Below are 13326 nucleotides of genomic sequence, written 5' to 3'. Positions count from 1 at the left end.
CCATATTCGAAAAAAAATATCTTCAAATTATCATTGGATCGTTTAAATTTCGAGCTGATAACTGATCTCTTTCTCGGCCTGATATAATGACGCCAACTGCTCAATTTACTTTCTCATTATTGTAAACCAAAACACCAACAAACATCATAATCAATTTTATTTACATGCCATTTACTATTCCTCTCTTCTTCTCTGGCAGAGCAGTAACTCTGTCAGTTTCCGATATTAATCCAAAGCAACCGCAAATAATCTCAATACTTTCTTCTCGATAACCTTACTCTTCCTCTCATCTTCTGTGGCAGAGAGGTATTTCTGCCAGATACATCCTCCCCTTCTCGTCCCACTAATATCGACACCACCAAACATTGCATCATTTGTAGCGGTTCATAGCTACTAATCCTTTTCAAAATGCAATATTGGTTTCGTAAACAAAATGTAAGTTGGATCGCATTCCTCATCCTCTTGGATCACCTCTAACCACTTTGTTGCTATCTATAGGCCCCCAGCAATCTGGCCCGAAACTTGAAACACAATTCGCAACTTCTGGTATGCAAATTCCCCTCATTATCATCAAATTCATACTTACTTTGTTTATGGAGCGGCAAGACCGAGTTTCAGAAAAAGGTGAAAGATCATGTTGACATTCAACCAAATGCAAGCGCATCTGCCAAACTTGATAACTATCTTCATCCTGACAAACAATCTTCGAGAGAGAAGTTGTCGACCTTTACTGAACCAAATGTGGTTCCAACTTATGTCCCACTCAAAGACGCTCTCGCTGTCTTAGACATTGTCCCGCAAAGTTTTGGGGATGAAGCTCGAGAGTACGTTTATTCTTCATCTCCAATTGGAGGTAAGGAGAATGTTGAATCGGCCCTCTTCAATAAAATTCCGAAAACGTTATTCTTTTACTTGGGGAAGGACATGGAAAAAGATCACATGCGAGAACACCTACCAATGACACGTCGACACGGTGCCCACAATAAATGGTTGAAAAATTCTGCGAGCTCTATGCCCTTGTCCATGGCCATATACAGCAAGTCAATTGGGATAGTCTAACACCCTATAATAGGTCATTTTCATATTTACAGATTCATAAAACCCCTTCTGATTAGTCATAAGTAATATGCCGATATTATAATAAAGTTGTTCCAATCGATAAGGAAGCTAAATCATTATAAAACTTCAATCTAATATATAATCTTTTGAAAATATATAAATTAATTACTAAAGATATATTCTAATAGAGTTTACTATATGCTTTTTAAGCATATTATTTTTATTACTTTTTAAGATTTAATTGTAAAGTTATATATTAATATAGATATTTTACTATAAATTTAAATCGAAATCTCAACATCCTTGAATAATAAGCTGTCAGATTATGTAAGCGAGAATTAGAAAGAGAATTAGAAAGAGAATTAGGATAAGAATTAGGATGAGATTAATGAGATTTATAAGGTTTTGAGGTTTTGAGGTTCTAAGGTTTTAAAGCTTAATTGTATCTGCGGCGCTCTTATACGAGCTAGAAGCGAGAGGTTAGTGAAGTTTATAATATTATTATTATTTATAATTAAATCTCGAGCGTAGCGAGGATCGGGGGTTTGGGGGCTGGCCCTCATAAAGATTAAAGAAATAAAATTAAAAATTTATATATCTCAAAAATAAGAAAAAAAGAAAAAAAGCTACTATGAATCCATAGTCTGAAAATTTCTTTTTCCTCAGCAGCTAGTAATTAAAACTTAAAAAATAATAAAAATAATATATTTGAAAAATATATAACAAACTCTAATAGAATATATCTTTAATAATTAATTTATATATTTTCAAAAAGTTATATACTGAATTGAAATTATTCTATAATAATTTAACCTTTTTATCAATCAAAACAATCATATCCTAATATCAATACATTACTTATAATCAATCAAAAAGGGTTTCATAAATCTATAAATATGAAAATAACCTATTATAGAGATATAATATGATTATATAATATATAGAGTATATTTCCACTTCGTTTGCTTCTACGAATCCATTAAATTGGTTTATAAAAAGAAAAGATTATATTATATTAATAATGATAATAAAAATTATATAAAGGAATGATGATTTTTGGTGTGAAAACGTGTTTTGGCTGATAGCAGTTGGCACGTAATGTAGTTTGAGTCGTCATTTTAAGGTTTAGACAATCGTTGATTTTCCGCTAATTAAAGCGGGTAAACTCATGCACTAAACCAGCTAATGTACTTTCCGATACATTGCGCGACCTTTCCACAAACCTTTAGATGTAAATTACATTCATGAATTCAAAACCAGGACACGCTGTTATTCTTATCTTTCTTTCCATTAACGCCTTAAATTTTGAAATTATAACACAACTTTCCTGATATCAACATCATTGTAATCCCGCAATGATCTCCCGACGCATCTCCTCCACAGTTTTAATTTTCTTCTTACTTCTCTCTATGATTCCATTTAGAGCTCTCTTGACGGCCATGTATGCCTTCCATGGCCTTCTCCTCCATTCTTTATTGGAGAATATTCTCAATACCTCCATTTCTCTTCTATCTCCCGGCTGAAACCAATATCCTCCGGCCCTCCTCGTCGCCATCATCCAATTCTTTATGCTGAGTCTGCCCTCGAATTCTCGACCATCGATGCCGCCCAAGTTTTCACCATAAGATAAACAGTTATCCATCTTATACCGTCCTTCCCCAATAAACTTCCCTTTCTTAACTTGATCTGTTAATCCTGTTATCTCAATAATAATCAGCCGTTGATGCTCCTGTTGAAAGATGTTAGTATAATATAATATCATTGTATAAAGACGCAGAACCTACTATTCTCTCATATAGATCTATGTCTTGTGATGAGTATATAGACTCATAAAACTCTTCCCCCTTTAGACTATAGAGTGGACCTCTATCTTCCATTAATTGTTCCAAATTTGCCTCCGCTTTCCTCTTTAAGAACAATATCTTCTGTCCGGTATTCATTCCCGTAAAATTATCGTGTAGATAGGAATGCCAAATGCGAATATGCTTTGCTAATAAGTCTGGCTCTAGAGTATGTGACTTCGCTTTTGTGCTTTTCTTATTGTTTGTTTGTTCGATGTATGGGCCTTCATCGTCTTTGCTAAGTGTTTGTTCTGTTTGCTCCGTGTCAGGCATCTTTGCTTCTGTTGCGGCACATTGTAAGTCTCCATACTGCCAAGGAAGCCGTGAATTCTCGTGAATGCATATTCGTTCGTGAGATAATTTACTTACTCGAAATAATAGAATGGGACGAGTGGTGACTCGTCCCAATCATACTTGACTGAATCTTCGCTGGAGTTGTTGTTGGAGTAAACAGATGTGAATTTGAGACTTTTCCTACATTTCTGAGTTGTAAGCTCCCACTCTACTAATAGAGTAATGAATTCGTGCAAATGCGCATATAATCAAGGAATCGCTTGCCTTTTAATATAATAGATTGGAACGAGTTACTACTCGTTCCAATTCGTGTTTAGATATATTGTTGTTATGTGCGAATTTGTATTTCAGATGTTTCTTAAAATTGGGAATTGTGCGCGCGAAAAGTCTCATCCAGAGTTGAATGTATGATAAGATATTTACAACGCAGTCCAATTTACTAGGGCTAAGATAAATCAATTTGAAGATCACATTGACTTATTACTTCTATCCCACAAGGTACTATGCAACAGAAGACAAGAATAACAAACTTGTTTACACAATGGTGAGATGCTGGTTGCTCCATTTATAACTGACTCCACTTGCATTTAATTCTTATGTTGATTTTTGGCAAAATATCCAACAACAATAGAGCACTATCCAACTACAACCACCATCTTATCGCCATTCAAATTGAAGTTATGTTTGCTCTATTTGCAGACCATGTTTGCTCTAATTGCAGCAACTGGCCTCTTCTACACTTAAGCCGGGACCATCTCGCTTATGTATATAAAGACCTCTTCTCTTCCTCAATTTCCCTTCCCTTCTTCTCATCAATAATCTCAACAACAAACTTTCCACACATACTTTTTTCAAGTAAGCTTTCCCAATCCTTTCATTTCACACTTCCACCGATCTATCAACATCCACCACCGCTCAACATCCATCACTTCCATCGATCTATCACCATCCATCACTTCCACCGATCTATCACTTCCATCGATCTATCACCATCCATCGATCTATCACCATCCATCACCGCTCACCATCCATCATCGCTCACCATCCATCATCGCTCACCATCCATCATCGCTCACCATCCATCACCGCTCACCATCCGTTAACTACATTCTTGTCTCTCATCCAATCATTTTGAAACTCACTAACTTATTTTTTATCTTTAGATAAACCCCTGAAGATTTTCCAGACACATCCTGAGTAAGTTGACCATTCCTGCGAACATTTTGAACAATCTTGTCTGCATGATGGCTTACTTTTAGAACAGGTCAAAAATTCACCTTTGTGGTGCATGATCCCATCCCCTGAAATCCTGGTGAGACTGAGTACAGTTTCATCTCCGATCTCCCAATATGTCTTTCGACCCCAAGAAAGCCAGAAATGCACGTTCTGAAAAAGCTGCCTCTAACGCTCTACTCGCCAAACGACTCGAACATGTTCTTTCTGCTACCGACTACACTCCAGTCAATACGTCTTCAGACCCAAACTGTACTGATTACGATACTGCATACCCTTCCAATTACGAGATGCAATCCCATAGACCCGATGTCGAGAGAACTTATGGTCTTTTTCGTTCTCTAGACAACCACGAAAACAAATACATTGGTACCATTGGAAGAAAGGCTGATTTGGGTAATGCGACTCGTATCAATATCCTCAGGTGCAACCCGCTACGTGATCCTCCATACCAAGGCATCCGCTTTTTCTTACCACGCCGCGTCGACAATGGCTACACTTATCTTGATACCATCCCTCACGAGCAATATATCGAGTTCCATTTCCATGCAGATGATTTCGACCTATCTTACATTGTGCTCGACGAAAAAGCAAGAAAAACAGTCCAATCTTTGACTGCTTCGAAACTACCAGACGGACCACTCATTTCAATCAAATTCGTTCTCAAAGCTCGAGGCTTTTCCGTTCATGGATTCAATAATGGCGCATTCATTTCAGAAATGGACAGTTCCAAGCTTCTGCACGACCACATCGCATTGTGGAAGGACCAAGGTGAATTCGAATATGTTACTAGTTTCTATCCATTCTGGGTACAATACTTCGATGTAACTGCTCAAATGTTCGCGAAATTCGGATCTCCCCCCGGCTTCAAACAGTACTCAAAGAATGGTTCGCCGGATGGTATGCCCAAGGTACAATGGAATGTAACTCAACTGTTGAAGAAACAAAACGATCAACCAGCTATGTTTCCATACCCAGATGTTTTTCCAGCAGTCAACCACTTCCCTTCTTGGAGCAATTTTGCGGTACGTTATTTTTTCGGAACTGTACAAGAACATTTATGGATCAATCAGTACTGTGAAGAGCTTCGAGATACCCCTATTCCCGCTAGGTGGTATAAGAAACCAGGCTGCACGAAAACCTTTGCGATCTCCTTAACATTGCCACAGCTTTCCATCGATCGTGGAACTTTGTTAGCAGCCGAATCCGAGTTGTATGTCCATTTCCGACCAAGATCCGCAGAAGAACGCCAACCTAAGGGTGATACGCACGGCTGGGAGGCATTTGTCGAGCCAAACAACTTGATTCATCATGATGGGAATGTTCTCTTAACATGCTCACGTACCATGCATCAAAATGATGATGATACCAAGTTCATTCTCGCAGATGAGGCCCCAAATGGTACATTGTCTCCAACAAAACCCTTCATTTTAGTTTATCTTCGAGTTGCTGAAGCAGAAACTGCTGTCAAGGCTAGAGTTCGCGCTTTGATTGAATGGGATCCAGATCATCCCAATTCCTCGCCTTCCCCACCTTCCCCACCTCCCCCACCTTCCCCGCATGAATTTTTCCAGGGTAGTAGCCCGGGATGTTCTATACCTCTTGAAGATGATTTTGACATTGATATGTCTGATACCTTTACTAAGGTTGTGGTGGAAGATACAGATCCAGATGTTGGTTTGTATGGTGATGAAGCTGAACATGTGGTCGGTCCCGATGCGGCAGACAATGATGATGATGAGCCTTCATTTGGGCAGGTTGTCATGGAATCCCTTGGCTATGGCCACAAACCTTCAACCAGGATCGGTAATCGAACAGCTATTCGTCAAGTGCTTTTGGGCAATGGTGTATACGATTCAAATCAATTCTTCCATAAGAATATGACCTTTGATTTATCCAACAACAATCTCAATTTTGTATTTGGAGGTGCAACAGATAAACAGACCATCAAATTGAAAAGCATCGTGGGTAATGTCCCTATGGGAATTCTACCAGTCATTGGACCACCTGGAACTGGGAAAACTAGTATGACTATTTCATTCATTCACTGCGCCATTCTTGCTAAGAAGAAGACACTTATTCTGAGCACCACGAACGCGGCAACAACTAATATCTTCAAGCGTATGATGGAGAAATTAGAGGATCCCGAAGTCTTGCATGTACGACTTCACACATCAAATATGGAATTATTGAAATTTCGCACATACGATGTAACAAAGCCATTCACCCATCCCAACAACTTAGGTACACCTTCCAAGGTTTACAACTTTGAGGGCTCACTAGCATATAGAATGCTCCAAGTCATTGGTGTTATTTCTTGCCATGGTAATTGTGTGTTGGAGAATCTCAAGTATAGGCATACTCAACTCCTCGATGTAGTAACATTTCTTTCAGAAAATCACAACAAGCCTGAAGTGAAGAGTACTTCAGAGCTTTCTGAGGCCCAAGAGAAATTCAATGCACTGTCAAAGGCCTGCGCAGTCGATGTCTTGACGCATTGCTCTACTGTATCTGCAACTACTATTGCGGCTGTAACACCGTGGTTAGCATGGTATCGCGCGGTTTTCGAGCTTCTAGTCATTGATGAAGCTGGCTGTGTCCCTCTACTAGAAGCTTTACTCCACATCAATCCTTTTGTTCGTATACTTGTAGTTGGCGATACCAAGCAAATCTCTCCTTATATTGGATCAAGTGCTGTTCGATACGTCGAACCACCCAAAAGACGTGTTAACTCGTTTTCGGATCAGCTCGGCCAGACAATTTTACACAATCTTCAGCATAATGGCTGGCCCTGTTTGTTCCTCGATGAACAATTGCGAACGGAACCAGGTCTGAGCAAGATTACCTCGTCACTGATCTATGATGGCCTCATTTCAGATTATCAGAAACTAGTCTTGACGCAATGGGGTATCGGCTTCGAAAAATACGCTCTACAGTATCTTCGCGGTGATATGCTACCCTTCGAGCTTACACCAAGTCCGAAAGGGCTTCTATACCCTGTTTTTGTTGATATGCGAAACACATTCAGTCATAAGCAAACCTTTGGTACTAGTCGTGGTAATACATATACCGCAAACTATGCTATCAAAATTTGTGTTGATATGTCGACCAGTATTACAGGGCTCACCGATGAGGATCTTCTCATCATTACACCGTACAAGTATCAGGTCGCTCTGTTAATGAAGTCGATTGCCAAATTGGGCCGAAAGTTTCAAGTATCAACCGCAGATTCTTACCAAGGGATGGAGGCCAAAATGGTAATATTCGACACAGTCTGTGCTGCATCACAGCGTCAAATGCCAAAGTTTGGTGATGACGTTAGCAGCCATCTCCACATCTTTGATTTTATCGCAGATCCGCGGAGGTTTAATATGGGCTTGAGTCGAATGAAATCTGGTTTAATCATCCTGGCAGACTCTTTGATTTTTAGTGACATTATTGTTACTGACTTATGGAAGGACACATATTCTATGCTGAAGAAAGATGGCAGGGTCATTGTGGTTGATGGTTTGAAAGTTCACGGCTGGAAATCTACATTTGTTCCCACAGTTAGTCGAGAGATCTATTCCGATATGAAGAAGAGGCAAATGCAAGCTTCATCGAGGCGAAAGGAGCAAGTCCAGAGACAATTTGGTCAGAGGTTTTCATAGAAGCATTAAATAAGTAAATAGTTTCATTAGTTTCTACATTAGTTCGTTTTTTTTATAAAATAAAGATTTTTTCCTCATTAATGATTAGTTTGATTTTACTACAAGGTACTCTTATGTGCTCTAGATGTGATTTAATTACTCTCATACTTTCAAATCTACATCTGTTTTACTCTTCAAACTTTATAAAGAAAAAAAAAAATTTTATAAGAAAAGAATTTTTTGTAAGAAAAAAACTTTTTGTAAAAAAAATTTGTAGGAAAAAAATATTATATATGAAAAGAATTCTATAGAAGGAAAAAACCAAAATTGTTTTCATAAGGGAAGCACTATGTATCAGGTGTTTTAAGTTTTGCGGTAATTTAGTACAGACAACTCGGAGTGCATTGGGAGAGGTAGTATGCTTTAAAATAGTCATATCACTCTGCTCAAAAAATAATACAAACACGTCCTGCATGATATGTTGTATTAATTGTCTATTTACTACCATCGCTACACTCATTCAATTGGGCCGGCGTGATTCTCTTAGCCTAAGTCAAGCTCAAATAAATGTGATTCAATCAAGATGAAAAATGGCATGCAAAGTGCACACAAGTAAAATCCCAGACTTATCTACCAAGCGATGCCAGCATTTAATAGTGACTTTGCACAGAAAATTTATCCACTAGATGACTGAAGTAAGAAAACAATGTACATCAACCAATTTGACCCCTCTTCGATTCGTGAAATACTAGTAGAACCCAAATTCAATCATTTGAAGCCGCACCACAGCCCAATTCTTGAAAAAAACATTCGACACAATTAAGCCGCGTCCAGCAGTCTTTTAGTTTCTTACAATATAGACAATACCCAACCACCCACTGAAAACATGGAAACAAATTCAAATGCGCGACCTGTCAATTCTCCGTCTCAAAGGGAAAATGAACTTGTGGATACCAACAATTATCGGTCTCATTCAAATGCCAATACACCAGCGGGTACTACCCGTTTGCCAAAATCTCCCTCATCAGACGATCTTGACAAGAACCAAGCAAACATGGAATTGAATAATGAGTACTTGTTCAGTATCTTTTGAAATTGTTGTAATCCAATAACACAGGTACACTTTATAAGAGAAACAGTCAATGTTTCATCAAAGGCTCTCCGGAAAAATGAATGTAAAAATCTTTTGAGGAAGGTAGAGTCTGATTGTGCTTACAAATATGTCAATTGCGAACCTAATAGAAACTGTTGTCGCTACCAAGATTTTCGCTTAAATTTTCCCCTTACGAGGCGGATGATAAAGCGTACACGGATTTGATAAAATAACATGTGAAGTCTCAAATACTTCAGCTATTAGACGATGAATTAACAAACTATTGCATAGTAATCCTATTCATGTACGGAACACAAGTCTTTGAACATAGAAGAGAGATTACATTCGTGTCCCTAATGGTATACCACAAGAACTGAGCATTGGATTGCGTTGGAACCTAAGTTTACCTCAAGAATCATCAACGCATTGATTGTGCTCCAAACAACTCAGATCACGGTACCATATCTTCCGTTTCTTCCGTACACAGAAGAACTGTATCTGTATGAACGAAGTGAATGACTTTAATTGTATCCTGTCTAAGGGGCTAGCTAAGTATTGAAAGTATTAAGTCTCATTATATTGACTTATTGAAAAAGCTAATCTCTTTCGCATTAGCTTATGGCTTTATTACATTAGCTATATCACAGTGGTAATTGAATTGAACGTATAGGACCTACGCAATTCCTGGGTGCTACGTCTTCCGTATCCTTCTGGTACCAACAGTATCAGTGACTTTGTGAACTTACCTCCTTATTGTTTTCCATACCTTCAATCCAGTGGTTTACTCCATGCCTAAGCGAAGGGACATTGTATTTCTTGTAACTTTCAGCTAAAGTCAAACCTGAATCATGTTACCTCATATGTGTAGTGACTAATTGCGGATACATCGATAAATAATTAGGTGGCTTCTCCTACACGCTGTTCAAGTGTTGCAAGGCACCATTCATTGCTATATCATGCCCCTCTCCATTCATGTTAAATCATCTGTGGTGGGATCCTCTACATCGCACGGGGAGTGAGTGGAAGTAAGCTCATTGAGAAGCAAGTCTCGCATCAACCATATATCTCTCTTGTTTAGGCATTACCCACTGTAACATGATTGTTACGATTTTTCTCCAAGGGGGCTTCGGCTTAGCTCAACTTGGCATTAGGAATTCGAGACCGACTTGAAATGTATTTAAATAATCTCAGACTCTACGCAACGTTACAATAAGGTCTGGAAGCACTGACATTACAAACGCACCATGATTATTTAGATAAATCCATATATGTTCTATTATCTTCAATATAATGACCCAACTCTCCAGGCCCTGCGCTCTCAACTTCGACAACGGAACACCATCTATTATGGGGCCCTTTCTCCTACTACCAAAATGAGCTCATGCGGCTGTGAGCTTTCCTTTTATCTGATATGAGATCCAAACCAATGGAATTTTAACTGTGCCATGCTGAATGTCATTCTCAAGCTGAAGATCTTTGAAAATATATCCCGAACGTCGTCACTGTGACGAGGTGTGCAATTCATTGTCCAGGTTGCGAAACGAAATAACGGGGACAAAATAACCTATCGTACATACAAGTACCCCTCAGTACGCCAAATACCACATTTATACCCAAGAAACCATAGCTGAAGAGCCCCTCCCCAATCGGCCAACGACATCGATTAACATATTGAAAGCTGCTTCATCTCCCAATTTGTAAATAATATCCGTAGATACCAGCGCACTTGTGTCTTGCGATATCGAATTGTATGAAAGTCAGTCTAGCAAGAAAATTCTGTTAGCATATATAGTTTGCAGTATAGTAAGCAATTCATTGTAATTTACTTTACTTGTTGACCTCGAAGCTAACATCAAGAAAGCCGAACCAAATTCTCGTCTTCTGTGCTTGTCTCACCCGCGGTTCTTCTTGGCAAAAAACCACCACCCAAATCTACCATGTTACACGACCTGTATTATGCTTCGCTCTCTTCCGTAAGCGTTATCTGCAGATATGGGCAAGACATCCGCCCTTCTCCTGGATGTTCCACAGCCCCCTGGCCATCGATATGTCTCCTTGCACATTCAAAGTGTGACATTTTCAATCTTGTTGTCGGAAACTTTGAAGTATGTATTTTCATTTGAAGCGATTCTAACCGAAATATCAATTAACTATGCAATGTAAGCCTGTACTAGGGGGTACCAATTTTCCGCTCCTGAGAAGATGATGTAAGTTGGAGCTTCCCACAGCAATACGCTCCTGATTTATCTTCTCTGGTTGACTCTGAATGACTGCGATGATGGATGGCAAGGTAATCAGATATTGAGCTTGATGAGTGGGATTGTATATGTTTTTGACCTTTCTTTGTCGTGACGTGACTCTTGATGGTAATGTTATATCAATGAAGCAGTTACCTCTCAAAGGCGCACCTCATATCAGTCTGGGAATATTGAGTCATTTGCTTATAGCCTATTCCTGGCGAAAATATCATTGGCTCGTAAGATAATATTGTATTGTATAGAATCATCTTGAGCTCGGTTCCGTCGTAGGGTTGACTGTCTGCAAACGCCCGGAACACTGCCTCCAGAGAGAATACGGCAATTGTAAAGACGAAACCCCTTTTTTGTTTGCAACCATTATTTGTAGCCGAAAGTAATAGTCAATATCTAGATGTATCGTAGAGTTGTTCATCATCGAAGTATTTTCGAAATTCATTCAACCCCCTCCTTTAAGCCGGCTGCCAGAGAGTTTGCGTCGGTCTTCGTTCGCTCCCCTTGAACAAACCCTTCGTGTTCCTCGTAATTCTTCTATTGATTATCGGAATCATACCGTCATCGTGTTGCTAGAATTTTGGCTGGTAGTCCAAGTGTTGCTAATTTTGCCCGTTTCTATACTCAATGCATCGAGAAGGTTGCATTGTCATTCCACCTCAATAGCATAAATTCCGTTTCCCCAATACAATCCCACATTTATCCAAGTTCAAAATGCAATTCGTTTGATGCAAAAGAGAAGGGAGAAACAACGTCATGGCCCCAATTTTCCTATAGTCATAGGTCAGCCAAGAATCATGTATTAACTGTGTCCAGGCCTGCTTATAGGCTTTGAAACTCATTTACCTCGTGCTTTTAACTCTGCTGTAATATTATCCCCATGGTATCGCTCTTCATTTCCTAAAACCCAGTCTCAGAATTCCAGAACTGCTTCCTCACGCTATATCATTATGGTAGCGCATGTGCGGCCCATCCGTCTCAAACTAATGTATAGATAATCAAGCCAGAGTAGAGTATCTGATAGCTTTCTGATGAGAAGTATCCACAATGATGAGTATGGTGATGTGTTGCTGAGTCTTGAAGCCAAATTCAAGCTAGCTTGTATATCGTAATGAATTGGAATTACTTCATGTACTTGGAAGTGCGGAAGTGTGAGTATATCTGTACTCGCAATGAGTGGGGTTAAATCATAATATTCAAAGCGACACCCTACACAAGATACAGGATTGGGTACTTATTTTGGCCAATAGATACTTATTGAATATAAAGAACAGATAAAATCATGCTCGTGTGGTGGGATAAAGATCCTTGTTACTTAATATACAGACAGCGCGCCTCTTCTATTTTAAGTTAGCCTTTGTGGCTGTATGATGCGCCTACTTTTTCTATAGGTCACCGTTATAGTATATACCCTCTTGGTTGTGTGGGGCTCTTCTCAAAATGTACAGCTTCGATGCTGATCATGATGAAGTATCGATTATTCGGGGATGAACCAAGTAAATATAAAACAAAATCTCATCAAGCATCTCCTTTGTCAAAGTTTCTGTCTGATCCGTCAAATCTCCAGACTGGCCTGGCATGGCTTATATATATCAGTCGTCGCCTTCTTCAGTGAGATAAACCCAGTAATTGTCATTAGGTCAGACTGATCTATCGGCTGTATAAGCGTGGCAGATGGACTCACGTGGATTAATACACGGACTCTTACAATGCGGAACGAATTATCTTTATGGACAAGGCCTCACATAACATTCAACAATCATTCAAAATCAGGATGGCGCAAATTGCTCCCGCTCAATACTCATGCCCGCAGAAAGCTTACGAGTCGAAATTATCTACACCAATACGTAGGACAGGTTACGAGAATTTTAACGATTGAAGGACTCGTTTATATTGAAACTATCTGCCGGCTCAAAATGTGCGAACCT

The 13326-nt window shown here is 39.1% G+C and overlaps 3 protein-coding genes across 3 annotated transcripts; 2 read left to right on the top strand and 1 right to left on the bottom strand.

The window, feature by feature from the left end:
* Positions 1 to 35: 35 nt before the first annotated feature.
* Positions 36 to 1143, top strand: BCIN_14g00040 (hypothetical protein). Its single transcript, XM_024696906.1, has 3 exons — positions 36 to 435; positions 499 to 546; positions 607 to 1143. The coding sequence occupies exons 1-3, from the start codon at positions 409 to 411 to the stop codon at positions 1057 to 1059; spliced, it is 528 nt and encodes a 175-aa protein (XP_024552720.1). The 5' UTR covers positions 36 to 408; the 3' UTR covers positions 1060 to 1143.
* Positions 1144 to 2326: 1183 nt separating this feature from the next.
* On the bottom strand, positions 2327 to 3627 carry BCIN_14g00030 (hypothetical protein). The gene is made up of 4 exons (XM_024696905.1): positions 3459 to 3627; positions 3270 to 3374; positions 2844 to 3181; positions 2327 to 2788 (listed from the first exon to the last, which is right to left on the bottom strand). Exons 2-4 carry the CDS (start codon positions 3310 to 3312, stop codon positions 2399 to 2401), a joined length of 771 nt encoding a protein of 256 aa, XP_024552719.1. The 5' UTR covers positions 3313 to 3374; positions 3459 to 3627; the 3' UTR covers positions 2327 to 2398.
* Positions 3628 to 3856: 229 nt separating this feature from the next.
* BCIN_14g00020 (hypothetical protein) lies at positions 3857 to 8154 on the top strand. The gene is made up of 3 exons (XM_024696904.1): positions 3857 to 4049; positions 4358 to 4391; positions 4459 to 8154. Exon 3 carries the CDS (start codon positions 4544 to 4546, stop codon positions 8075 to 8077), a length of 3534 nt encoding a protein of 1177 aa, XP_024552718.1. The 5' UTR covers positions 3857 to 4049; positions 4358 to 4391; positions 4459 to 4543; the 3' UTR covers positions 8078 to 8154.
* Positions 8155 to 13326: the final 5172 nt, after the last annotated feature.

This window comes from Botrytis cinerea, chromosome 14 (genome assembly GCF_000143535.2).
Source record: "Botrytis cinerea B05.10 chromosome 14, complete sequence".
Taxonomy (NCBI): domain Eukaryota; kingdom Fungi; phylum Ascomycota; class Leotiomycetes; order Helotiales; family Sclerotiniaceae; genus Botrytis; species Botrytis cinerea.
This window is presented reverse-complemented; position numbering and strand designations above follow the sequence as displayed.

Excerpts from the sequence above, each read along its gene's own strand:
- BCIN_14g00030 (XM_024696905.1), bottom strand. The coding sequence starts at position 3,312 with ATGATTGGGACGAGTCACCACTCGTCCCATTCTATTATTTCGA. Across the intron at positions 3,182-3,269 it reads GTCCCATTCTATTATTTCGA|AAGCAAAGATGCCTGACACG; the intron begins GTAAGTAAATTA and ends GTGCCGCAACAG. Across the intron at positions 2,789-2,843 it reads TAGATCTATATGAGAGAATA|GAGCATCAACGGCTGATTAT; the intron begins GTAGGTTCTGCG and ends ATCTTTCAACAG.
- BCIN_14g00020 (XM_024696904.1), top strand. The coding sequence starts at position 4,544 with ATGTCTTTCGACCCCAAGAAAGCCAGAAATGCACGTTCTGAAAAAGCT.
- BCIN_14g00040 (XM_024696906.1), top strand. The coding sequence starts at position 409 with ATGCAATATTGGTTTCGTAAACAAAAT. Across the intron at positions 436-498 it reads ATTGGTTTCGTAAACAAAAT|GCCCCCAGCAATCTGGCCCG; the intron begins GTAAGTTGGATC and ends TGCTATCTATAG. Across the intron at positions 547-606 it reads AACACAATTCGCAACTTCTG|ACCGAGTTTCAGAAAAAGGT; the intron begins GTATGCAAATTC and ends TGGAGCGGCAAG.